This window comes from Bubalus kerabau, chromosome 7 (genome assembly GCF_029407905.1).
Source record: "Bubalus kerabau isolate K-KA32 ecotype Philippines breed swamp buffalo chromosome 7, PCC_UOA_SB_1v2, whole genome shotgun sequence".
In the NCBI taxonomy this organism is placed as follows: domain Eukaryota; kingdom Metazoa; phylum Chordata; class Mammalia; order Artiodactyla; family Bovidae; genus Bubalus; species Bubalus kerabau.
Window position 1 is genome coordinate 65,541,472 of NC_073630.1, and position 27,825 is coordinate 65,569,296.

At 36.1% G+C, this 27,825-nt stretch overlaps 1 protein-coding gene across 5 annotated transcripts in view; it reads right to left on the reverse strand.

Annotated features, from left to right (window-relative positions):
* ATP8A1 (ATPase phospholipid transporting 8A1) overlaps positions 1 to 27,825 on the reverse strand; it is a 234,308-nt gene that overhangs the window by 142,680 nt on the left and 63,803 nt on the right. For 4 of the 5 annotated variants that reach the window (XM_055588437.1, XM_055588436.1, XM_055588438.1 and 1 more), the window contains 8 exons: positions 25,593 to 25,662; positions 23,931 to 24,058; positions 20,174 to 20,285; positions 18,845 to 19,010; positions 17,493 to 17,620; positions 15,275 to 15,352; positions 13,441 to 13,529; positions 7,435 to 7,479 (listed from right to left, as the gene is read on the reverse strand). In XM_055588437.1, coding sequence (XP_055444412.1) covers positions 7,435 to 7,479; positions 13,441 to 13,529; positions 15,275 to 15,352; positions 17,493 to 17,620; positions 18,845 to 19,010; positions 20,174 to 20,285; positions 23,931 to 24,058; positions 25,593 to 25,662 — 816 coding nt within the window. The remainder of the gene's footprint in view (positions 1 to 7,434; positions 7,480 to 13,440; positions 13,530 to 15,274; positions 15,353 to 17,492; positions 17,621 to 18,844; positions 19,011 to 20,173; positions 20,286 to 23,930; positions 24,059 to 25,592; positions 25,663 to 27,825) is intronic. The other variant, XM_055588440.1, reaches the window with a different exon arrangement.

Consider the following 27,825-nt stretch of genomic DNA (forward strand, 5'->3'; position numbering starts at 1 on the left):
AACTCCTCCTCTTCTTAGTTTTAAAGATGAAAAGAACTTTTAAACAACTTGTCAATTGGCAGGCAGAAAAAATTAACATACATTTCTCCTCTAAATATTATCATTCTCAAAAAGTTTATTATTCAGGGCTCTATAAAATCTCCCTATTATTTATAAAATGTATTCATTATTGGTTCTTAGTTATATTTTCGCACTTATTTGTTAGATAAATTGAAATGTCAAGGAATATTCACAGTAACAACTTGCATGTGGAGGTCTATCTTCCTTCTAAAGAATTCTGGACTAAAAGCTTTTATAAATTTGAAGATGTGTCTTATTAATCTCACCAGTAATTCCTTCACTTCATAAATCACAGTTATCACAATTGATAAAGCTTTCAAATGTATTTATAACAAATAACACTAGATATGCAACTGAAGTGTTTACACGGACACATCCTTCCCTCCATTCACCAGTGAAACCTTATGACGCAGAAAATGCTAACTTTTCTCCCAGAAAGGAGCTTCCTTTCCAAGATCATAAACCCACCAGCATTTTATTTGCTAATTACGCAGCTTGGTCTGGATAACTTAGACATGGTGCTCTCATCACCCCTGTCTGAAATCTCACAAAATGTTCACTTTTAGTAAAAGTAAACATAAAATTAGGAAGCTCAAAAGTCATTTCAAAATAAGAACCAATAAATTGCTAGCTGACAAAGCTATTTGAATTTGCAAACTGTGCATACATAAAAGTGTAAGCTGACATCTACATTTTGTTAAAACATTCCATAGAAGTTTTCAAGTGATACTTTGCCTTAAAAGGAGACAAAGAAATTATGGTGTTTTGCAAAAAGCAATAAGGCAGGGGGTGAAAGTGAAAAATGAGCAGTTAACCCACAGTGTCATATAATTTACTGCTTCTTGTAGGCTGATTTAAAAGCTATGATACATTGCAAATAATTATTTCCTAATCATCCAAAAATGAAGAATCCTAATAGCAATAAAAAATGAGAAGATTCAGAATTTTATGGATAAACATAAATTACAATAAGTGTGGCCTGATCAGTATTAGGAACCAGAGAAGATCAAATTGCTAACATCCATTGGATTATAGGAAAAGCAAGAGAGTTCCAGAAAAACATCTATTTCTGCTTTATTGACTATGCCAAAGCCTTTGACTGTGTGGATCACAATAAACTGTGGAAAATTCTGAAAGAGATGGGAATACCAGACCACCTGACCTTGAGAAACCTGTATGCAGGTCAGGAAGCAACAGTTAGAACTGGACATGGAACAACAGACTGGTTCCAAATAGGAAAAGGAGTACGTCAAGGCTGTATAATGTCACCCTGCTTATTTAATTTACATGCAGAGTACATCTTGAGAAACCCTGGGCTGGATGAAGCACAAGTTGGAATCAAGATTGCTGGGAGAAATATCAATAACCTCAGATATGCAGATGACAGCACCTTTATGGCAGAAAGTGAAGAGGAGCTAAAGAGCCTCTTGATGAAAGTGAAAGAGGAGGGTGAAAAAGCTGGCTTAAAGCTCAACATTCAGACAACTAAGATCATGGCATCTGGTCCCATCACTTCATGGCAAATAGATGGGGAAACAGTGGAAACAGCGACAGACTATTTTTTTGGGCTCCAAAATCACTGCAGATGGTGACTGCAGCCATGAAATTAAAAGACACTTACTCCTTGGAAGGAAAGTTATGACCAACCTAGACAGCATATTGAAAAGCAGAGACATTACTTTGTCAACAAAGGTCCATCTAGTCAAGGCTATGGTTTTTCCAGTAGTCATGTATGGATGTGAGAGTTGGACTATAAAGAAAGCTGAGTGCCGAAGAATTGATGCTTTTGAACTGTGGTGCTGGAGAAGACTCTTCAGAGTCCCTCGGACTGCAAGGAGATCCATCCAGTCCATCCTAAAGGAAATCATTCCTGAATATTCATTAGAAGGACTGATGGCTGAAGCTGAAACTCCAATACTTAGGCCACCTGATGCAAAGAACTGATTCATTTGAAAAGACCCTGATGCTGGGAAAGATTGAAGGTGGGAAGAGAAGGGGGACGACAGAGCATGAGATGGTTGGATGGCATCACAGACTCAATAGACATGAATTTGAGTAAACTCCGGGTGTTGGTGATGGACAGGGAGGCCTGGCGTGCTGCAGTCCATGGGGTCGAAAAGAGTTGGCCATGACTGAGCAACTGAACTGAACTGAATCAGTTAATTTCATACATGACAGTGTGGACTATGAGATCATGTCAAATGAAGAGATAAATAACAATTTTTATTTAAGTTAAAAAACAATTTAGGAGTAGAAAGGCCTAGTATTCAGAAAACAAATAGAAAACATGGTCTGCATAAAGCTAAAATACTTCTGCATAGCAAACACTACTACAAGCAAGTCAAAAGTCAAACGACAAACTGGGAAGAAAACTATTTCCAACACATAAAATGGTTACTTTATTCAAAATGAAACATTAAGTCACTCAGAATAAAAAGGGCTTATAGAAGCTAACACTAAAAAGATCAACAATGCAATAGAACAATGAGCAGAGGATATAAACACACAGTTCACAAAGAAAGAAGTGGTTTTAAATATACATTCAATCTTACTGCATGATGAGAGAAATGAGATTTAAATTTATCAATGTTGCAGAAATTGTTTGACAACTCTGCTGCTATAACCTTGGAAAAACAGTTAAACCATCCATCATTGATGAGAATGAAAATTGGTACAATTTCTAAAAAGGAATATTGGCAATGAAAGTGAAAGTCGCTCAGTTGTGTCTGACTCTTCGTGAGCCCATGGACTATATACAGTCCATGGAATTCTCCAGGCCAGAATACTGGAGTGGGTAGTCGTTCCCTTCTCCAGGGGGAATCTGCCGAACCCAGGGGTTGAACCCAGGTCTCCCACATTGAAGGCAGATTCCTTACCAGCTGAGCCACAAAGGAAGCCCAAGAATACTGGGTTGGGTAGCCTATCCCTTCTCTAGCTGATCTTCCTGACCCAGGAATCGAACCGGAGTCTCCTGCATTGCAGGCAGATCCTTTACCAACTGAGCTATCAGGGAAGATCCTGATATTGGCAATATCTAACAAAATTTAAAATCAGTATAATCCTTTGAGATCCAGAAATTCCAGTTTCTGGAATTTCAGTCTATTCTGTACTTACACTGTCTGGTGCAAAACTCTGTATGTGCAAACTCATTCTTTGCAGCACATTTTTAACAGCAAAAGGTTAGAACTAACCCAAAGTTTTACTAGGGCGGTTGCTTAAAAAGACTGTGGTACATCCATAAAATAATAATGGAACACTATACAAAAAATAGGAGGCTGTCCATGGAGTATGGACAAATCTCAAAGGTGTATTGTCAAATGAAAAGCTGGTACCAAAGTGTGTACAATATGTTTCACTGTTGGTAAAAATGAGAAAGCAAATATATGCATACACAGTAGAATAGATCTGGAGAAATAAACCTGAAATGGGTTACACTGACTGCCTTCAGGTGGGGAAATGGAGGGTCAAAAATGGGGAAGAGATGTCCTACTGCATTATGAGCTTAAATCAAATTTAAATTAAAGATTAAAAACCAGAACAAAATCCAATCATGAGCTGAAACATACATTCTACATACAAACTCAACGTATACATTATATACACACAGACGCTACACACATGCATACATGGGAAGACAAAGGCAGTGTGGCTGAAAACACTGTTTTCTGAATGGATCTGTACCTTCTGGCTTTGAATAGTGCTACTGTTCCAAATCAAAATTCCTAAAAGGGTGATTTAATTTTAAAAAATGAAATTGTTGTTCAGCATCAGGTCAAGTCCAAGAATATAAACAAGTGGTTGAGTTCAATAATAATGTTTTTTTCTTAGACACTAGTTTTGATCAATGTGGTCTGCTTTTCTGTGTGGTTCTAAAGTATTTCTGAGGGCAATTACAAAAGAGGAGTTCCAATAACACTCTGTGAAATGGTCGCTTGACTGGAATAAATAAATTACTTGTCCAAGTGACTACTCTGAAGACTAGCTAATCTGGATGTGTTAGATTTCATTACTATACAGTCATACCTGGAAGAATGTTTTAGTGAGCCCAGTAATGGCAGCAGAATAAATAAATATCGCTCATTTCATACATAAATACAGACCAAAATGAAATGAGAAAAGAAGACCAGAAAATGGTACCATCCAGTGATACTGTGCTAACACTAAAAACCACAGTAAAATGAGTGAGCACAGAATACTTTGGGATTTTCCTCAAAGTAATAGTGGGGGAAAATACAGATGAACTGAAATTGGCTTTGAGTACATATTAGTGAAGTGAGTGAATGAGTACATCTGTTTCCTACTGTTATTTATGCTTGAGATTTCCACAAAAAAAATCAGAAAAAGAAAAAAAAATGTAACAAAATATATAGCTTTGGAATATAATCATATCTTAGGGCTACACAGATGCTTATAATAAGCTAATATTTTTGTGCAATCCTCCAAATATTGATACTGTCTAAAGAATGGTAGATTTTAATAGAAATGAATTAACCTTCAAGGTTATATGTCAGCTGATGGTACTTGGCAATAACAAGAAAACCATCCCAGTTCTGGAAGCAGTGGCTGCTGGTTGGGAAATGATTTCATCTCTGTAAACTATATTAATAGATTTAAGCAAGTAGAGTTACAGCCATTATCCAATTATTTTTAATGTCAAGAAAGTGTTTTTGAAACTGTAATAGTTTGCCATCAAATTTGACCAAATGTAAATAATCTACATATTTCTGTTTTTAGTTGCTGAGTTGTGTCCAACTCTAAAAATCTACGTACACTTATGTGTTAAATAAAAAGTATTTATTTACTTTTTTAACACTTATGTGTTAAATAAAAGTATTTTTAACTTGGTATTTTTGTGGCAAATATGGTTGAAGAATGATAGTGAAATACACAGTACAGGTCACAGATTTTATCTATGGAGTCAGTGAACTTCACATTGAAAGGTGAAGCTGCTGACAGTCAGTAAGAATCACCTTTCAGATTTTGGATTTACAGTCAGCTGTACTCTCCAGTTTACCCCTGAGGACCAGCAGCATGAAGATATAGCCAGGTTCCTGAAGCATACACTCAGTCAGGCCCACGCTTTCAATCTTGGTTTCTCTGGCAATATGAAATCAAGTGGATCAGATCTGGCAAATGCCAGATTTAGGATTGGGCCAAGTTGTGTCCCCCCCAGGCTAACTTCTCGTCAGTCAGTTAAACTATACTTGCTCTTGCTACCCTAACAAAACGAGAAAGAAAAAATGAAATAACAAATAGTAAGGATATCTTTTCTCTAAATGCAGATATTTCTGAAGCTCTTTAAAGTCTATTGGAAGTGATATAACCACCACCTACTTAATATCCAGGTTGAGCAAAGTTTTAACTTTTTCTCCCATGTTTACTGGTTGTATACTTTGAGGGAAGTTACTTATTGGCTTCTCTGCCTTAATTTCACCAGCTTTAGAAGGCTCATGTCAATTACAACTCCTCAAATATGTCTTGAGGATTAAGTGAGGGACATTAGAGCTAACACTCAGATACTCTTTTAAGCACTTTAAAAACAGAATTCATTTAATCTTTGCAACCTCCCTATGATGTCTACATTCTACCCAATGAGGACCCACAGGCAAAGAGATTAGGTAGCTGGCTCAAGAGCAGCATTAGGGCCAGGATGTGAACCTGAGTGGTCAGAATTGAAGTCTGCATCCTTGACAACTGCTCAGGACCCAGGACACAACTAAAGTTTAAGTAGTAGCTGTTCCTTCATCTTTGCTGCTTATAGGTAACCATTTGATAGATGAGGAAATCCAAGTAGATATTTAAAATAAAGCTTACTTTATTAAACAGTTGGCAAAAACCTTCCCTAGGGTTTATTTCTTAAAATATCATTAATATCTAAGTTTATATAGAACTGCAATTGGAACTATACAAAAATTTATGAAAAACTTGACATTTTAAAATTTGGAATTACCCAGTTTAGAATATCAAGTTTCCAGAAAGGGTGTTTTACATAAAAAACTTAAATAGATAAAATAATGTCTCTTCCCAATAGTGATAAAAATCATAAAGCAACCTCTACTGAAAGTAGAATATTTTAAATGACCCAGATAAACAACTGTTAACATTTTCATCCAATCTTAATAAGAATAAGGTGAAGGTAATTTCCTTCTCAAGAAAAAGTGATTTATCTTAGAAAAAACATATATTCTAAAAATAAAAATACATATTCAATTCTATTGAAAAGCAACAAGTAAAAAGATATAACCAAAATTTTAACTACATTCTCAAAAGATTAAGTAGAAGAGAATATCTACATCATTACACTTGAATTATCTACCAACAGTAAGATGTTTTGGCACATTTAAAAGACACTGAAAATTATTCAGTTGTGGATAGGTGTTGAAATGCATGACACTCCAAGCAATGAGCTTAAGTGTAATGAATCATCAGTTATCACATGGACCAAACAGCTGCCTCTGTCATTAACTGTAGGTAGTGTGAGGCTTATTGCAAATTGTTACCAAATCTCCACTTTATTGAAATAAAATCCAAGTTGAAAAATAAGGCTTAATCATAAAATACCCTGTGTCATCTGAAAATAGAAATGTAATCACATATAAAGCCATACTGTTTTTTACAGTTACCAGCATTAAAGAAATCTGCTTTCTGAAATTTCATTTGCCACCAGATTGCAATGAATTACTGAAATAAACTCATGTCATTCTAAATGAAAATGTAAACCATGGTGAGGATTTTAAAGTAAGACCAAAACCCAATATGTACTGAAATTAAGCTTATAAAATGCTATTCAATAATTCTAAAATTAATTATATTCCTGTTAACCCTAGTTATTGGTAGCATACTTTTCCAACATTTGTTCCAGATATTTCCTTAAAAAATGTTTATGTTATAGCCTCCAAACAGATTTAGCAAATTAATGAAAATAAATGTAAAGGAAATTTATACTGTGTGGTTGTTTCAGTGGCATTTTTCTGTAGCTCTGTCGAGTATACAAACAGTGGCAGAAGGTGGCAGTGCTGAGCTAAAAAAAAATAAATAAAATTTATGGAGCTGTCCCTGAAATCTTAGGCAGTCCACAGCCCAGGGACTCTAAGTTGATTGTTATAGATTTTATTATAGATACATAGCTCCATGAAACCAGCAAGCCTAAACTTTGAACTAAATGTTCATAAAATGATTAAAGGTTATTCAACAGGACATCAGGGCTATTCAACAGATTTGTTTTTACTCAGCAGATTTTAAGAACTATTTTACAGCATTGTCATCCTGCCTGATTAGTAATTTTTTTTCAAAGTAGCGAAATGCATCTAACAACACAATAAAATGCAAACCTTTTAAATGGATCAATGAGACAGAAAGATCCATGCCGCTTACCATTCATCAGGAGAGCAGCCATAATCCTCAGGTTCAGGGACATGGCTTCAGAAAGCAAGAGGAGGGACACAAAGAAAGGAGAAAATAATCAAAGAAAGGCTGGAAACACAAAAGCATGAATAAGGGAAGTACTGAGATATGAGTCAGTTAAGGAAATAAACTTTTAGCTGATTTGGAAAGAATGGCAGTTAGTATAGAAAGTATAATTTATGGTAACTAGGCAGATTTACAAAGTTGTTCTTTCGTCGAATAGCCAACTTGCCTCTTCACCATGAAATTTCCCAATTTTATGCACAGAAATCAGTATTCAGTAGAAAATATTAAACTTAGAGTTTAAATACAGGCTATAGCCAATGGAAAATTCATCACACAATGCATAATGAGAATAAAGTGTTTTAATTAAAAAAAGCATGTTACTAAGAACAAACTATCACACTGATAAAATCTGCCAAGTGCACTTCAGAAACAAATTTGACTGCCATGCAGGGGTGGCTCTTTACACAGGTATAGTAAAGTAAAAGTTAATCACACTGCTACAGCTAAAGAGCACCACAGTGTGAAAGATAAGCATTTTAAAAGATGCTAAAAAATGCTCACTTAAACCATAACTCAGCCGTTAAACAATTTATTATGTCAAAAAGAAGACATTCATCAATACTTCATTTTCATCCATTAGCTCATCGGAGCACCGGATCTACGTATAGCTTTCAATTCAACCAACCAGTGATGTGACAGAGGGGTCCGTAATACATGACACAGCAGATTTTATTTTACTTATTTATATATTTATTTACTAAAATTTTCTTTTTATTGTTTAGATTTTTTTCTCGCTGTCTTGAGACATACAACACTGTGCAAGTGTAAGGTATACAGTATGATTTGATACTAATATAGATTGCAAAGTGATTACCATCATGTGCCTGTGTGCTAAGCTGCTTCAGTTGTGTCTGACTCTTTGGTACAGGCCCTATGGACTGTAACCCACCAGGCTCCTCTGTCCATCAGATTTTCCAGGCAAGAATACTGGAGTTGGTTGCCATGCCCTCCTCCAGCAGATCTTCTCGACCCAGAGATTGAACCTGCATCTCTTACATCTCCTGCATATCATAGTTTTAGTTAACACTCCCATCCATCACCTAATCACCATTTCTTTTTTTTATGGTGAGAACACTTAAAATCTCCTCTCTCAGCAGCTAAAACTGATTTCCTTATCTCTTGTTTCTTTCATTATACAAGGTCATTCAATAGTTTTCCTTTAAATTAAATTTATTAGATGTAGGTAGAGTTTAAAGATGCCGAGTTCAGTATAACATCACTGTTTTTGATAAATATACAATGTTCACTGAAAACTGGGGAAAATCCTCTCACTTCCTAAGTGGCCTCTATTTCTTACCCTTCCACCAAACTGGCCATGCACGGACCTCATCACTCTAAGGTACCTCCGAAGCATCAGCTGTCTCCGGTGCAGGCTCCACCCACCACCTTCACTCCAATCACAATGGGGGCAGTCTCCTTACTCACTGTCCTCTCTTCTACCAAAGGATGTTTTCAGATGCTTGAGGGGAAGGACTAAATGAGCCCTCAGTGAGCCCAGAAAAAGCCATGGCCTCCTGCCAAGCTCTGTGAAAACTAGCTGCAGCCCAGTGCTCTAGGCAATCACTTCTCATCAACTTCAAGGCTTAGATGAGTCCCTGAACTACAGGAGGGGAGGGTCAGATGCTACCCAAGCAAAAACACGGCACCAAGGTTCTTCCAAGTTGCCCTGGTGGTGTTCAGCAGCCCTGGATCTCCTACTGGGGAGGGGCTGGAGCCTCAGAGCTCAAGGCTCAGGGCTGCACTCCCTGGGTGTGGTTCAACCTTGGCAGATGTTCAGGGCTATTCTGAATGAGATGAGCAGCGGGCGATCCATACATCTGTTACTTTATTCTGTCTGCATGAGTTTCCCCAAGATCACTGCTCTAGTAGCTCTGATATGTGCCTTCCGTCTGGTTCTTTACCATGGAACGTCAATGCTGTTACATCTGCTTGGTAAGTTCTTAAACTCCTTCCTGATCTCAGTGTTAAGCATCCCAGTGCCTGGTCTCAGTGATTAGATCACACCCCTCCACCCTGTCCCCAATCACAGCCTCATATAGACCATTGTACTGCATTATGATTTTGTAATTGTCTGCATGATGATTTAATTACATCCATTAACCTCCAATTAGACTATAAACTTCAGGGGGGTGGAAGCCAGGTGAACTTTGGCTGATCCTTAAATCCCCAACATCTAACAAAGTACTACATACTGTACATAGAGATGAACACTTGTTGAGGCATGAGAATAAATGAATGGTTTTTACCCAGCTTTATCCACCAGTCACAGTGAGAAGTGAGATACATTTATTGGTTATAATATAGACCTTGGGGCAATTTTTATAATTGTGAGGTTTCTCATGGTGAATTTCCTCTCAGACTTAAAGAAGTCACCGATTCTTTCAGCAAACATTGCTAAACAAAATATTGTCAAGTAAAACTACTCACATGCTATTTTCACATGTAAATAAAGATTATTATTAGGAGCATTTGGTATTCACTTAAAGGGAAAAAGTCAATGAAATGTTTTTAATACTGATTAAAATGACTTGCCCATATGAAAATATAATATTAATTTCCTTTACAGACTCTTAAAAAACCAAAACAAAACAAAAAACTTTTCCCAGTTCATCAGCTCATTCTAATAGTAAGATTTTAAACTATCAACAAAGACAGTACTTAGGACTGTAGCCGAGAATAGTCACTGCATTGAGAATTCTACCCACTGAACATAAAAACCTCATTACCTATTTCTGGCTTTCAAGTAACTATGATAAAACTGAATTAGTATAAGAAGTAACTTGTTGAAATTATGCTTTAGTAAATGTTTAACAGCAGAATTTCTAGTTTGTAATAAGTTAAATTTATAAATATGATATCACAATTTATTTACATTTAATTAAAATCTAATGAAACAGTCTAAGAAGTTTAATCATGGTGGTACTTCTGACAAAGTTAATCTTTACAAAACAAACATCATTGCTACGTGTGTACTAGGCGTGTACAAATCTTGTATTTCATTGACCATCATGAATCCAATTTAGGGCCAAAGTTAAAAGAAATGAGGGAAAACTTACTAAGACTAAATTTTGGAGCCTTGTTTTAAGTGTTAAATATCTTCTTCCTACAAATCTATAAAATGCACTGAACGAGGCAAAGATTATACTACCAAGAGACTTCAAGTCTTGTCTTTCAAACTGATAAAAGCCAACAGAACTCATCTTGGACTCTAAGGTAGAAAGAGATTTTATTTTCTTAAAAAGTGCTTAAGAAGCATCAGCTCTGAAATCATAACCCCAAAGGCATTTGTTAGTATATAAAACTATGTGTTATTTTCCTTTGTTTTGCTAAATTCTGAGGAGACAATCTCTATGTTTTCTTCTTCTGGAGGTGAAAGTATACATGTGTATTAATAAGAGCTTCCCATATTAAATAATGTAAAGCACTTCCATGGGCAGACGGGACAGTATAACCATGTCATGGTTCCTTTAACCCAAGAGCGCCCAGAGGAAATGCACACAGAAAGGTGGTTCTCAGTCATTTCTTTTTCCTGTGGAGTTTGACAGAATTAAGTAATAGCTGTGTGTCTCTCCTACTGTAGTCAACTGAGTAGTCTAAAGTCTCTGTTTCTCTAAAGCTTTCATGTATCAACAACTCTCTGTAATGCTGACATCCCAACTGTCCATCAGAAATGCTTAGGGGAGGGGATGGGACAATTACTTGTGGTGTCAATAACTTTACGAGTTTTCTAGTATTGTTTCTTAAAGAAAAGGAGCCTTTGTACTTTTAAGTATTGTATAAATTTATCATATTGGGTGAGAGTCTGAGGTTTCTGAACTGGAAACTTCCAGAACATCTATATCTCTATGCAGGTACCATAAATATAAAGTAATAAAAGGAAAAAAAAATTCAATCAGGGTTAAGGATCCTATAAGCACATACATGATTTACTGGAAGTAGTTTAACAAGTTTCACTCAACAAGGCTCTTGGTATTCTTGAAAATATGATATATTATCCAAAGAGAAACCCATTTTTATTTCACAGTTAAAAACTGCAAATAAAGGAATCACTATTTTAAAATTTCTAAACATCACCGAATTTCAGATCTGAAAAGAATCTTGGAGTATGGAGGTCTCACCATACTCGTTTTAAAGAGTTCGGAATATTTGAATGGAACTGTCTAAGGTAATACAGTGAATTAATGACAAAGTTAGGACTATGACGCAAGTCTTGAAACTGCAGCTCAATGTTAAGAGATGTGGATTTTCCCAAGAGGAAATTTGTTTCATTGGAAACAATCTAAATCATGACAATACTTACCTCTCTTTAACATTTACCAGTCTCAAACCCAGTCTATCATAATATATAATACATGTGTTCATGACAGTATTACCAACAGACGCATGAAAAACATTGTTCTTTAGAACTACTGCCTGTAAGTGCTTAAGAACTTGTTCCAGGAATAAGAAAACCTTGTAAAATGGAAAAGAACACCTAGCTGTTATTCTGGTTCTCTGTTCTGATAGGTTCACAATCAGTAATTACTAATTTGAAGAACTGGCTTATTCAACTGAACAAAGTAAAAAACGGACGTCAATTCCCAAAACAGAACCCTCTAAAAATAACATTTATGAATGCCAGCAGAATGTGCATAAAAACAAACATCACCATAAATTTGTCAGCAAGTGTAACACAACAAACTCTAGAATCACAATAGGCTCTTCCTTCTCTCATCAGGGATAACTGTGGGTCAAACACTTAAGTGCAAAATGTCAGAGAGTGTGGCACACCTCTTCTTTACCAGCAGGAAAACAAAGAGGCCTGAAGCAACTGGGGGAGGAGAGAGGAAGGTTTCTTTTGTTTAAAGGAACTGGGAGATCTTCAGATAAAGAGGGAAGATGCAAAAGGGTATCCCGCCCTGGAAATAGATAGTAAGCATGCTTCTTAAATTAGCAGCTTGTCCTTACAGTGTAAAATAGCCATTCAGTCTTTAGCTTCACTTACCCACAAAGTTTGAAGTCACTTTCAGTCATCCTCTCTACTAATCCAAAGAACAGAGATAGCTGCCTCCATCTATTCCCCTTTACAGACCATGTAGGGGAGTAATCACATACTTTTAGAATTTTTTTACCAAGTGGTTATTTATTTATGCTTTTACCTAAGGGCATTTTCATAATTCAGCACACTATTTTACTAGTGTTTACTAGTGTTTACTAGTATTTATACTAGTTTACTGCTTAGAGACAGAGCAGGAGTGGGGAAGGGGTGGGTACAAGCCAGAAAAACCCCAAAGCAAGTGTCCTTGCTTGCATGATTAAGATACCAGTCTTTCGCTGGGAAAGTTGGTAAAAGGCCAAGATCAATCAACCAGAAGGATGTTTCATCTTTGATCATGACTTTTCAGGAGATGTAGAAATTAATTTTCTCACATTACCCTATAAAGAGTTTCAAAAAGGAGGCTTTTGAAGTTTAGGCAAGCATACCTAGAAGTAAGAAAAAAATGGGTACTCAACAAGCACATTCTAAAGGATAGATTCTATGACTGCAAAGAGGAGAGGTGATAAAAAGAAATCGAAGGGCTAACTTTCTCAGAGAAACAATGTGCTTTCACACAGGCAGGCCGCATGGTAGGTTTATGGCAGTGGAGAGGGAGTGTATTTATACCTTATTACCAGATAGAGATCTGCAGGGCAGCTCTAAATACTAAAAGATTATTGGGTAGGGCGCCTACCTCATAGTAATTCCAAATGAAAAACAATACCATAAAGCTATAAAACATAAAATGTACATGTATGCTGAAGTCAAAATAGCTGCTTTCTAGATTAAAAAGAAAAAAACACCTTTCTAAAAAGAACTCCCCCAATTGTACCAAACTGTTAACACTAATTAAATGTGTACATCATAACTCTGATTAAAGGGAAAAAACTCACCCGTAAGCCACTCCAGCTATGGTGCACTTCTTAAACTGCATTACATTGCACGTCAAAGTACCAGTTTTGTCAGAAAATATATATTTTACCTAAAAAAATTAAAAATTTCTCATTAAAATTTCAGAGATCATTTTAAGCCAGTCTTTTATTGAAAGGCTTAAAAAAAAAAAAAACACCCTTTCATTACTATTCTTTTAACCAATTTTGTTGCACCGCAGGGTCACAATGTACTGTGCTGTGCTTAGTCAGTCATGTCTGACGCTTTGCGATCCCATGGAATGTAGCCTGCCAGGTTCCTCTGTCCATGAAACTTTCCAGGCAAGAATACTGGAGTGGGTTGCCATGTCCTCCTCCAGGGGATCTGCCCGATCCAAGGATCGAACCCAGGTCTCAAGCACTGTAGGTGGATTCTTGAATGGTATTAACTGACTACTTTTTGCACATCATCAAGGAATATTTTTAACTATTTCTTCTAGATTTTCAGCAGTGAATCATATATGAAATGAAATTCTCTCAAGCTAGCAGAGAAACTACAGCCATACAGAATCTGTCTTAACAGTCTGAATTTGCACTAGTAAGTGCCTCTATCATTACTTAACATGCGCTTGCCTGCATTAGTTGCTTCAATTCTATTCGACTCTGTGACCCCCTGGCCTGTAGCCCTCCAACTTCCTCGGTCCATGGGATTCCGAGCACTAAAATCTCTTTCAACACTTCTCAACAAAACAATTATGGGATTGGTGATGGCTTGCTTGATTAAAAATAACTTCATACAACATCTGAATTGGTAAGGAAAAAAAACAGCTTTGGTTTAAACGCTACCTTAAGAGTAAGACTTAGCAAATGGCAATGGCATAAGAAGAGTAGAATCCTTTCTTAGCTAACACATATAAATGAATTACAAATATATTTACTCCTTGGAAGGAAAGTTATGACCAACCTAGATAGCAAAAAAGCAGAGACATTACTTTGTCAACAAAGGTCCGTCTAGTCAAGGCTATGGTTTTTCCTGTGGTCATGTACGGATGTGAGGGTTGGACTGTGAAGAAGGCTGAGCGCTGAAGAATTGATGCTTTTGAACTGTGGTGTTGGAGAAGACTCTTGAGAGTCCCTGGGACTGCAAGGAGATCCAACCAGTCCATTCTGAAGGAGATCAGCCCTGGGATTTCTTTGGAAGGAATGATGCTCAAGCTGAAACTCCAGTACTTTGGCCACCTCATGTGAAGAGTTGACTCATTGGAAAAGACTCTGATGCTGGGAGGGATTGGGGGCAGGAGGAGAAGGGGACGACAGAGGATGAGATGGCTGGATGGCATCACTGACTTGATGGACGTGAGTCTGAGTGAACTCCAGGAATTGGTGATGGACAGGGAGGCCTGGCGTGCTGCGATTCATGCGGTCGCAAAGAGTCGGACATGACTGAGCGACTGATCTGATCTGATGTGAATATAGTGTGAATTATAAATTTGAAATTCCTGTTTGACTTGTACAACTTCATTGATAAACTTCCTCCCCCCCACCCCCCCTCCTTCCTTTCTGATCAAAAGCTATGAACAATTTTAATACTGGGAGTTTATAACTCAGAAGCAGCCAATACTCTATATACTAATCAGATTATATACTAAAGGACATGTCTCTGTGAAATACCTTATCCTGAGAACAGAATATTCACTAAAAATGAAAATTGACAGTTAGGTACTAACATGCACTTATTTATGCCAATCATTCAAACAATGGAAAATCAGGAGCTGTCAATTCCAAAGTTGTCACATACAGTGGAAATTACACCAAATCTGACTTCCAGTTCAACATATCAATAAGAAATTTAGTTTACCTGGCCAAGTTCCTCATTCAGATTAGATGTTCGAGCCATAGCAGCAGTGTCGGTTGGTTCATAGTGCATGTCAAGATCCTTAAAAGAAAAAAAGAGAGAGATATCATCAAATACAACTCATAATAAGAGATTTGAATACAATTTTATTTAACTGGTGAGCTATGGATGTAACACGCATCTCTTGCCATCTCTAACCATTTCATTATTTCCTAAAAAATACTCAATACAGAGTATCATATTTCTTAGTAAGGACAGACCAGATCGAAGTCAGAGCATGTCTCTGGAATCAGGCAATCTTGGCTTACTATCATTCCACCATTTCCTAGATAAGTGACCTACTATAAGGATTAAATTAGATAATGGAGGTAAGGTGCCTCCTCTAGTGTCTGACACAATGCTTTATGTGAGCTAAAATAACAGTAACTAAACACTGCTCAAATAATTAAGACTTCAAATCCCTGAAAAAAATTACCAAAGGAATTCCATCTTGTTGTACTGTCTTGACCAAATTCCTTCTTACACTGTATATACTTGAAAATAAAGTATATACAAGCCAGGGTTTTTATTGACAAAACCAGGGTTTACTGATTCATATGTCAAATGAAAGGACCAAATCTGATCTTCCCTGCATCTGTACTTCAGGCTAATCAACACCAGTTCTGGAATAGGCACCTCGTTTAAAGAAGGATAGTAAACAAATATGGGCAATGTTTAGAGAGTGGTGACCACAACAGGGTTGAGATGGAAATTATGTCAAATGAAGAATTGGAAGGAGACAGAGAATATTTAGTTGGGGGTGGGGATGATAGAATAGGCATGGTAGCCAAGTTCAAATGTTTTGTAAGGTTGTCATCTGGAAACAAGATTAGCCATTTTCATAAAAGATCAATTGGGAAGAACCAGAAGAAAAGGAAGGCAGTTACTCATCTCATTTTCACCCAAGGAAGAAGCTGCTTGGTACGAGACTATCTGTCAGGAATGTCAGAAAAATCTCTGTATATCAGAAAAGCAGTTGAAAAACATAAGCCTTCTAGGTTCATTCAAAACTAAAATTATGTAATTATTTGAAACAAATATTACTTTTGAAAATCCAAATTTAAAAAAGTGACTAGTTATTTGATTTTCATAATGAGCTACTTGTTTCTATATGTAGAAAACCTTCAATAAGTTTTTATTGTACTTATACAAATTTTATTATATAATTTTTTCAGTAACAAATTGAGCTATGCCTCCAACTCACTTCAGATTTCTAAATTAAACTGATCTTTACCAATGAATTAGAGATGAAAGGTTGAAGTGGATCATTCACCATTGGAAAGACAATGAACAGTTGCAAAAGTAGCATATTTTAAAAATCTTAATATTGTTCATATTGAAAGACTTTCAAATGATTGAAAAATCAAAAGATACTAAAATTTCTCAAAATAAAAAATTATACTTTCTGGTAGATTATGTTTAAAGACTTAATTTACATAAATTTATTAATTTTAACTTTGGTGAAAATAACTGAAATTTAGTTGAAGAAGAGTAACATTTTATAAACAAAATACTTAGGAAACAGATGTCTAGAACACTTCTCTAAGATTAGAAAAAAATAAGAAAAAAAATTAAGAATACAAATTCAAGCACAGCTGAAACTGTTCATAGTGTAGAAAAATAAACTACAAAGATGAATTAAAACATGATAGACAACCTGGTTGCTGTGAGAAGTTAATAACATTATTTCTATAGTGCTCAATTGTTTATAATGTTGTCTGCTATGTCACAAGAGTCCCTTGATCTATATAAATATTGTGAGATGCAAGTAAAGCTTGTTTTACTATTCCCATGTGACTGGCCAAGAAAACAAGTCTCAAAGAGGTCAGGCAGCTTGGCAAAGTTCATACAGCTAGTGTATTACAGAATTAGAACTAAAATCTACTGTTTTTAACTCTAAACCCTATGGGTTTCCTCAACCACAGACCTATTTTTCTCGAGCATGTCTGGTCTGTAAACTTGTGTGATTCTGACATGAGAGATTCTGTTACAATTTTCACATGTCAAATGAAATTTGTTACCGTTAGATTATAATTAGGCTTATAAATATTTTGAAATGTAGTCAATAAAAAGTAAGGTATAAATAAGATATTTTTTCTGAAAGATCAAAAGATCCTATCAAGAAAGAAAAGACAAAAATGTATGTTGAGCATAATGAAGAACAATAGTAATTCATATTTACCCAATTTATGAAGTATGCCTGGGTAAATTTCACCACTTCTAATGTCACCAGCAAGCTGATAGGAATGAGGTTATTGAAAAGGATGATGAAGGTCAAGAAATTCAGTCCAAAATTATTAGCACCACCATCTATTGGGGGAGGTAGAAAAAAGGTCATTTACAGTTTTACATTTTATTTGTATTAACCAGAATTTTAGCATAATAAGAATTTTTCATATTATATATCTAGAAAGTTGGACAGGGACACTGTGCTGATAACATATTCATATTATCAAATACAGTCTTCAAGATGGAATAGCATTATTTATATTCAAGATGTTGTGAACCCTATTAAGAACTGCATAATGGTACTAAAAAGAGAAAGTGCCACCAAATATTTCAAACTCATTCCAAACATGAAGTATTAGGGACGTAGAAGTTTAGACAGATTAGTTGAGGTAGAATCTCAACTGGGTAGAACAAATTTTTGCAAAGCATTTCTAACTTGAAAGATGTCTTAAAAGCAAACAAACGAAATAACAGCAGCAAAACCAACCCAAATAGCAAAAACAGCGTAGGTCTGAACCCTAGGTAAATTATATTCTTATTCTTTAATAATGTAAATAAAACAGTTGTCCCAGATAAATTGTAAAGTATATGAAGAAAGAAAATGACGGTAGTCTTAGCAGTTCTAATGTTGAAACAGCAAACCAATGACTTATTAAAAATCAAGACCCTTGAAATAACTACAAGGCTAAATCAATATCATAAAGAAAAAAAAAACAGAAAAAATATCTTTTAACATAAAATTTTACTTGAATTTGTTTACACAGTCTTGGAACTTAAGTATTTATTGGTCAAGTGCTCACCAAAAGGAAATGTAAACTTATTTCCCAGAAATATTCAGTAAAAAGGGAAATGCTAGAAAAGGAAACTAATAGTACTTTCCCTAAAAAAAGATGATTATCAACACAGAACTCACTGCAGTTATGAGTTCAAATGAAAGTACCTTAAACATTTAAAAACATGTAAAATACTTTTTGATGATTTAAATATATTCAATCTACTTTCTTTACCAGACAGCTATATAACCACTTGTGTTAAAAATAAAAGAAATCAATACATTTAAAATAACATTAATAATATAACTATTTTATAGTAACCACTATATTTTTTAGGATTCTGAAATTTTAGAGATTGTAACATTTTACTTAACTTTTACTGGAAAGGGCACTGAAAAATAAAGATTAGATGTCCTGTTATCTTGGCAACAAAGTTTTCTTTTTAGAAACAGGAAATTCCAAAATCAGTTGTGAAACAAACACTTGTTTTTATGAAAGTAAAAATAAGTACAATAAGCACTTCAATGCTCACAGTTTAGATTGAGATACCAGTCCCTTCCAGAATGCCTTCGATTCCAAATGGCTGAGCCCACAGAACAGACAAGAGACATGGCAATCAAGATACAAAATAAAATCAAAATCTGTACATTTGTAATCCTTTCGACATTTGAGAGTTTAAGTGGTGGACTTGTTGAATTCTGTAAAAAGAAAACAAAGATGAGTAGTAATCAATGTGTACAAATAATCTAGTAATGTGTATCCAGTATTTTGGTGAGCATGACAAAGTCACAACTCAAAATCTACATACAATTCAACACATGAGATTTATGCAGAAAACAATCAGATGTAATAAGCTGTCACAAGCTAACCACCTCTTTTCCTGTACTACATCATGCAGTCCTTTTTCTACGACATAAAACAACAAGAAAGAAGAGAAGGAAATAACATGCCTTTTGAAGACATAGCTTTCGCACTGTGGCAGGTAAGATGCAACAACCTAAGCAAACAGGGTAGAAGAAGACCTCTAGCATTTCAGCTCCCAGAGAGAGGCAGAGAAGGTGACCTATGACCCATAGCCAGAGATGTGGAAATTCCAGACCATGAAGACACTCTGGTTTCCAGGTTTTTTGATGGTATTTAGTAACTGTTGTACTTAGCACAGCAGTAATCTAAGTAGCGCTGGCTATCGAGAATCATTAACAGCAGTCCTGCTTGCCTGTGGATAACATCTTTGTGCCTTTACAAGGAACAGAGTTATCAGCCCGAAAGCAGATTTTCATTTAGTATCTTAAGAATGAATTTTCCACACTCATGTAACCATTGAACACTCATGATGTCTTAATGTCGAGAAGGAGCACCCACAGTCCTGTGTAAACATTATAAGTGCCAGGATTAAAGCTGATTAAAAATGGTTTCACATAAAAATGCTGTGAAAAAGTAGTCAACATCTGACTCACAAGTTTTTCTTTCAATTCTATTTAAAAAAATAAAATAAATTCTAAAATTTGATTATTGTAATAAAATTATAAGATAAACGCTTTAATGCAGAGCACTCATCATTAAACAGACAACTTTTGCCAATCACTGCAATTGTTAGTAAATGCTGCCAATGGACTGATATACAAAATCATCAGGTGTTCATGCATTGGTGATCTCTGGTGGAACCTTCTAGTGTTCTTGCATGGAGTAAGCCATTTCACAGCCCCACCCATTGAAGAATGAGATCTAGATGCAGAGTGTAGGGCTCAAGTATCAATAACAGATGGTCCACTGCATGTATTAGGACTATAGCATGGAGAGCTACAGACAGTAATTTTGAAAACACCTAGGTCCTTAAGGTTTTCATAGATAAAAACCTCACCTGCATTAGCTTGGTGTCATGTCCAGTGTAGACAACTATTCCATGAACCCACTGTGTATTTCTCAATTGAGCACCTCGCAGAAGAATCTGGTCTGCTCCCAGGGGAACAGTGCTATGACAGATTATGTTGACATTAGAAATGACATTTCCCCAAATGCTTAAGAACTCTACAGCCACTATCTAGTTCTAAGAAAGTTTCTGTTATGACAATAACCCCTTTCATTCTTACTTTATTTTTAGAACAGAAGTAATTTTCCTACCAATAAGAATAATTTTCTGTATGGAATTCAGAGGCTCATTCTCAAGACTGTTGAAGACTTTTCCTGATTTAGCAAGTCCATTTAGGTTTCTGAGATATTTAGGAGTGGTAAGATTAGGGGATCTGTTTCCCTTCCCTCACCTTCCTTCAAGTTAAAAATAGCTTGTGTAAAATAAAGGTACAAAAAAAAATACACAAGGTAAGAAAATGTGTGGATCTCATCAGATACTTTGTATTGCCATCCACAACCCCCCATCCAGAGATTAAGTTTGTATTAAAATCTCTAGACCATTCATTTATTGTATTTGAAGATCAGTTTTCTGAGAACTGGAAACAGATTTTCAATAAATGGTAGCATCTGAAAGTCTTAAACAGTCCTTTGAAATGACAGGAAATTGAGATTCTTCAGTCCATAGGACTTAAGCCACATTTTTTTGTGAATAAGGGTCAAGCTGGGTCTTTTGTGGATTTTTTGCAAAGCTACCCACTATGGTAAGTTGTTGGTTAATTAATACAACCTCTCACAGAGCTATCACAACGGTACAAGCTATCACAAATACAGTGGGATTCTTAATGGAAATGTACTACATAAAATTTAATGACTCAAAGATTCCTATTATTATTCTTCACTTTACTGATTAAAAAAAAATCAAAAAAGGTCAAATATAATGAAAAATTCATAAAAAAAAAAACCTTCCAGAAGAAAGAGGAAGCCATTTCCCCAAGAAAAGTCTCCAGAAACACAGAATTTGTTTGTCAGAGAAGCAAAGTGAGACTGAAGCTTTCATTGCTGGTGAGACTTTATAATCCAGTAGGGGATCCAGTTGTAGTTTGGGGCTGGGACCTTCTTTTAGGAGCTACAGAAATGTCACTGGCTCAGCTGAAATCAACCCAGATGGGTGGGTAATAACAGCTCTTGAAGCCATCTACTTCAGTGAGTACACCCTTAGGAATTTGTATTCCAACTTAAGAAAAGAACACAGCAACTATAACTCATTCCTTATGCAAAACAACATGACTTTCAGACCCATTTTAAAGTTTGGGGAGCACTTCAGAAGTTGCTGGATTATGCGCTAGGGCACATAAATGCCAACTGTTTCTCATGTATCTACGGGTATGACCTGGCAACTGTCAGCTCAGCATTTGTGGTATAGATTGACTGGAATGAGAGACAAACTCTACAAAAGCAAAAACTACTTTTATTACAAGGACTCAATAAGAATTGGTTATTAGTTTTCATCAGAGCTGGAATTCTGAAGTTCCTAGCAATAAACAATGACCTTTATCCTTAATATGATCAAAATACATTCATTCCAAACTAAAGGGGCTCTGAGAATACTAGGTAATTACTGTAAAAGTCAAATGTGCTACAAACACAAAGATATGGAAAATCTATGTCCACATTTCATGTAAATTGAAGCATATTATATAAATTCTATCTGCACCCCAAATCTTGGCACCATCATATAAGGTTTCTCCTTCGCTGTATGCATTTGCTTGGCATCGATTTGCTGGGGAACAGATAAGAAATGGAAGCTGGCCAGTTAGGAACATCAGACTACAGAAACTTTACTTGCATAAATGGCCAAATCTATCATTAGTCTATAACCATATATTCATGGAAAGATCACTCTGAAAAATTTAGAACAATATATAATTACTTCAAAACTTACAGGAAGACTGGTGGATCTGTTCAGGGTATTCAATTGTCCTTTATGTTTCCAATACTATAATACTGGAACTACAAAATACTGAAAACACTGATAGTCTCTCAGGCTGGCGGGGTGAGCTAGAGCATTTAGCTACATTTAGTTGGCCACTCCAAATGCCCACTAGAAAAGAAGGGAGGCAGAGGAGACCCCGCTCTTCCTGCTAAGTTCTGCCTCATTTCTTTGCTCCCCTTCGTAACAAAACTCCTTGAAAAAGTTGTCTATTTTTTAACTCCTTCCATTATCTCAAACTAACTCTCATCAGGATCTACCAGTCCTAACAGAGCTCAAGGATTTTCACTTGCTAAATCCAGATGTAGGTTCTCAGACTCACTGTACTTGATTTCATTGTCTTCAGTCACCTGTCTGCCTTGATATGGGTTTCTTCACTCTCTTGGTTTCTATGCTACCAATTTGATCACAGTCTGTTTTGCCAGTCCCTCCTCTCAGTCTTCATGCTGTCCTAAGACAGCCCTCCCCACGTTTCTAATTGTACCCGTTCATCCTCGGTGATTTCTTCCAATCCCATGGCTTTAAATATCTATGCCAAATACTCTTAGATTTGTCTCATGAATCTGGACCTCTATCCCGAATTTCAGGCATATGTGTTTAAACTGCCTCCTGATATCTCTGTTTGGACATTACAAACTTTTTAGGTCCACAACCAAACAGCTGATATTGCCCCTCAAAAAATGCCAGCTGATCCCCACTTCACTCAGGGTAACACCCTTACAATGACATACAAAGCCTAGTATGACCTGGCCCACTATTACCTCCCTGTTCTTCTATTACCCTCTCCCTCAATCATTCCACTCCAACCACGCTGGCATCAATGACATACCATCATCAATCCAGGTACTCTCCTTCTTTCCAATGATGTAACCATACAGCTGATAATTTGTACTTTCTATTCCCTCTATCTAGAATCATCTCCCTTCAGATATTCAAATACTGACTTCTTTATCTCCTATTCACCTTTGCCTCAATGTTACCTTCTCAATGAAGCAATATTTGCCTTCCTGCAGCCATATTAACTAAAAGTGATTCCCTCCCAAGAATTCCCAATCTGTCTTGTCCTGGGTAATTTTTTCAAAAGCATTTATCACTTTCTAACACAGTATAAAAATTTCTTGTCATTTTATTGTTGGTCTGTTTGCCCTTCCCTTACTGCAAGAAAGTTGTTTCTCAAGGTCAGGCAGATTTGTCTGCTTTTTCCATTGCATCTCCTTAACATCTGCAACTGACCTGGCCTCCTGGGTACAGGGTGACTGGATGAGGGAAGAGGCAGGAAACAGGAGGGGAAAAGAAGGGGATGGAGAATGGCAGGAGGCAGGTATAAAGGTGACTACAGATAAAATGGCCTAGAAAAGGGCAAATGCAGTTACACAGAGAAGAGAAGAAACTATCCAGCACAACGAACCCCTGTGGGCAGAGTCTGAACTCCTCGAGGCATTAGAGATTCCAGGAAAGGACCCAGGTCATAGAGAATGGCTAAGTCTATAAGGATTCTGGCCAAAGAAGAAACCACTTAACAATGTGCCAGAAGCCTGGCATATCCAGGAAAATATCCAACTCCTCGGCTGACAGGAACCCTCGGAAGCCTTCAGCTGTATGAGGTGTACAGGGTTAAGAGCACTTTCACAAAAGAACTCTGGGTAGAAGTAATACAAAATGCTTAAGAAAGAGAGTTTGCGTTGTCAAACTTAGAGAATAAGAAAATATGTACCTATTTCAGTAATACCCTACAGCAGAGTGACTTGTGTGTTTTTATGAAGACCAATTTACATACCTGTGTCCATCAAGCCGTATGTTTCCAACAAAATCATAGAGATGTCTGTTTGGACTTTCACACTCAATTCTGCCAGAGAGTCTCATCAAACTGTCAATGTCTTTTATATCTGATGTTGCTGGTAAGCCCTGTTTAGAAATTTGTAAATTAGCATAGAGTATATTAAATAAGTTGTATGTGGGAGGGAGCAGGGAATTCTGAATAATTCATCCACATCTTAAAATCTAAGAGATCCCACTCTTTTAGAACAATTATTCCCCCCTCTCTTTGTCAGATCAAAACTAGCAGATATCTTCCTCTCAACTTGCAATAGGTTTTTCTTTGAACGTAGGTATTTAGGAGAACAGGGCAGATTTTGTGAAAATTCTAAAATATCTTAGAGAGATTATAAACTAGTCTGCAAGGATATTTTGAATTAAAGTCTTCAAAGAACTGTTTGCTTCCAAAAATAAGATATTTAGCATTATGCAGTCTAAATCTGTCTGCTGAATCTCAGAAAGGGAATGTAAGACAACTAGAATCTATGCCAAGAGAGTAGTTATGTTTTTATTCTTTCAGGCCATGGAGGAGGAAAACTCCTAAACAGTTTCTCCCTCTGTCCACCAAGCATTGGCGGGCACTGAGCAGCCTTCACTTCCCGTGGCAGGTTGAGTTCAGGTGCTGTGATGAGCCTCTGCTTCCACCACAACCCAGAGTTCCCACGTCATTTTCACCATTTGTCTAGAACCCAAGAGGATACTTTCTTTAATGTCCCTTTTAAAACTTTAAAACCTTACAGTGACTTTCTATTAGGAAAGATATGAGAAATAAATACAGAAATCTAACCAATTCTCTGAGATTAGGGAGCCTTTAGGAATCTTTTACATATGGCAAAACCAAATATGGGCCAGGTAAAAGGGAAAAATAAACAAGCTAACACATGTAAAAGTACTTAGAACGACTAATATTATCATCAGAGTATTGATTTTTACATAAAATATTAAAAATATTACAAAATCGTTCTTATCTGATGAATCATATTTAATTAGGCAAGTAAAACTGAATTTTCCATAATACTTAACTCTTCCAGTTTATAAAACCACTTCATTGTGGCTCAATGAGAGAAGACTTGCAAGTGAACAGAACTGCCTCAACTCAAGACAATAATATTCAGTAATAAAGCTATAGGGGTTCAGAACAAAACTCAAAAATGTTTCACTTTTGTATGATTATTATTTTGAGCTAAAGGCAGTGGAGATCCTGAGGGTTCAAGAGAAAGTACTGTCCATCCCTTATCTATCTAAAAGAACTTAAATTATGGGTTTTTCCCAGAGAAGAGTTATTGCAAGAGATAAACTTTATTTAAAGTGGGCCCATTCATCTGGCAGGACACACATCTAATTACCAAACATCTGCTCTTCCTATCATCCTGTAAATGACCCTCAGGGCTTCCCATTACTTAGCTCAGATTGGCATCTCTGTCTTTGAGCCTCTCATGTATGTGGGATTCCATTATGTATGAAATTAAATTTGATTTTTCTCCTGTTAATATGTCTCATGTCAATTTCATTCTTAGACCAGCCAGAAGAACCTAGAAGAGTAAAGTTTTCTTCCTCTCCAAAAAAGTTCTCAATTCCATGTAAGAGAACAGTAATAATTCCATAAACCGATATTTGATCTTACCTGTCTAATTTTCAGGTTTGTTTCACCATCTAAGTTGGATGTTTCAATGTAGCACATGGCCTGGGGCTCACTGTTTTTTTTTTTTTTTTTAACGGAAAAGCACAAAGATTTAGTTGGGGAAGGAAACCATAATAATAACTTATTTAAAATGCTTAGACTCACTGAAGCCTTTCATTGTAAACAAAGGTTTAGTTACCTAGTTTCTTGATATCTTTCATTCTAACCACAAAATGCTGCGAGGCAGAACCCATGCATGACAACCCATGGATCAGATGTTCAGCCAGAGGACCCCAAAGCAATATCCTGACAACAATCAGTACTGACCTTCAAGATTATGTAAATAATTAGATTTGTCACACTATACTTAAATCTTTCCTCATATAGACACAACACAGACTATATCTGAAATGTAAAGCAGCTTTGTGTCATATCTTTAGCTCAAAAATATCAAGTGAGATCTCATGCTCATAGCCCACATGTAAATTGATTGAGATGGATTAGAAAATTCCAGATTGTTGCTTCTATAAACTTGCATTTGCACGTTTGGGTCGTATGATACTGCATCTTTAGAAAAGATGAATAGGCTTATGTGGACCATAATATTCAAATTTTAAGGCTACTTTAAAAAACTGTATGAACATATTTTACAGTGAAAGTGGATATACACTTTCTTTCCCTTATTTTTTCTGTTCTATTTTTTAGAGTTGCTTCAGAGATTAGTGAGGCAGCAAAAAATCAGCCAACTTGGCCATGACCTGAACCTAGAAGGTTCACGCTATGGGTCCCCACCAGAGTGTTTTAGTCAAGCTTAGTGTGCAGTGGCTGGTGTTCAGGGGCCCCGTTCTCCAGTGTTGTCACAGGTAGGCTCCCCTGCACGTCCTGTGATCTGCCCCTTCATGTGCTAATTTTACTTGCTCAGCAACTACAGCCAGGTGAGTCTGCAGCCTCGTTGTATAAATCTGATCCTCAACTATAAGGAAAAGCATTTTGAAGTTAAGTCAATCTCAACAGCACTTGCTTATATGAAAAGCCAATCAATTAACATCATATAGTAACTATGAATGTAATTTCTGATAAGTATGTATACTCACAGAAATTTCTAAGTCACAAACACCTGGAATTTTCTAATCAACTTCCAATTTATACATGTGTAAAGCAGAAGATTCTGAGTTTCAGACATGAGCACACTGCTTAGTTTTACAGCTTGAAGACTTGTGAAAGATACTGAAATTCGTGGTCATTAATCAAATATTTTACAGATTCATTTTAAAGAAAACTCACAAGTCCTTTAATTTCTCTACGGGCTTTTTTTTTTCTTCTTCCATAAAGCTGATACTTTTTTCCCCAACTGGATAAGTTTTTTGATATATATATTTTCACTTTATCAATTAAGGTTTTAATTTTTATTACTGTCACAATAGTAATTTAGTTCTATCACTTGCTCCCAATTTGTAATTTACTTAAGTATACACTCAAAAATGGTTTATAAAATGTTATAAAACATATCTTCTGATAATACAGAAGGATGACAAATGCTAAATGACCATTGCCAATTCCATATTTTAACAGTGAAAAGCATTAAATTTCTACTGATCAATATAGCCAAGGCCATTCTCACATCAAATGAGAATAATGGTCTTTTTTTTCTCCCATGAAACCACTTTTCTAGAACCTTAAATGGCAAGCAAAGTAGAAAGTTAAATGGCTGGTTTCTCTTTGAAATGGGGTAAATAAAACATATATCCAAATTCAGAACATTCTTAATCTCTTAAAAAAACTGTTTTTGCAGGAGTTCTTGACAATGTTATGAAAAGGCAGCAAGAAGTCTCAGATAAGGAATCATGCTAGATAATTATTATTTCAGCAAATTATGATGACACTCAAAACACAGACTACCGAAAGGCAAAGCAGGCTTTTAGATTAGTAAGTGGAAAGATGAAACAAGATGCTTATCACAATACAGACACTAGTAGACGGCTGAAGTTGATCAGAGTAACGTGCACTTTGTCACGAGTTACAAGTGGGATAAATACTGATCCCAAAGCATGCAGTATCAACTGTACAACATCCAGCTTTGTGCAGAGGGTCCTCTGTAAGCCCTACAAGCCCAAATTATAGCCACAACTGCTATGGGATTCTACTGAACTTGTACAAAATCTCAAATATATGACAAATGTTTAAAATTATAAAAATTTCTCAATAACAGTTTTTCATGTAAATCTTAACATTGTTC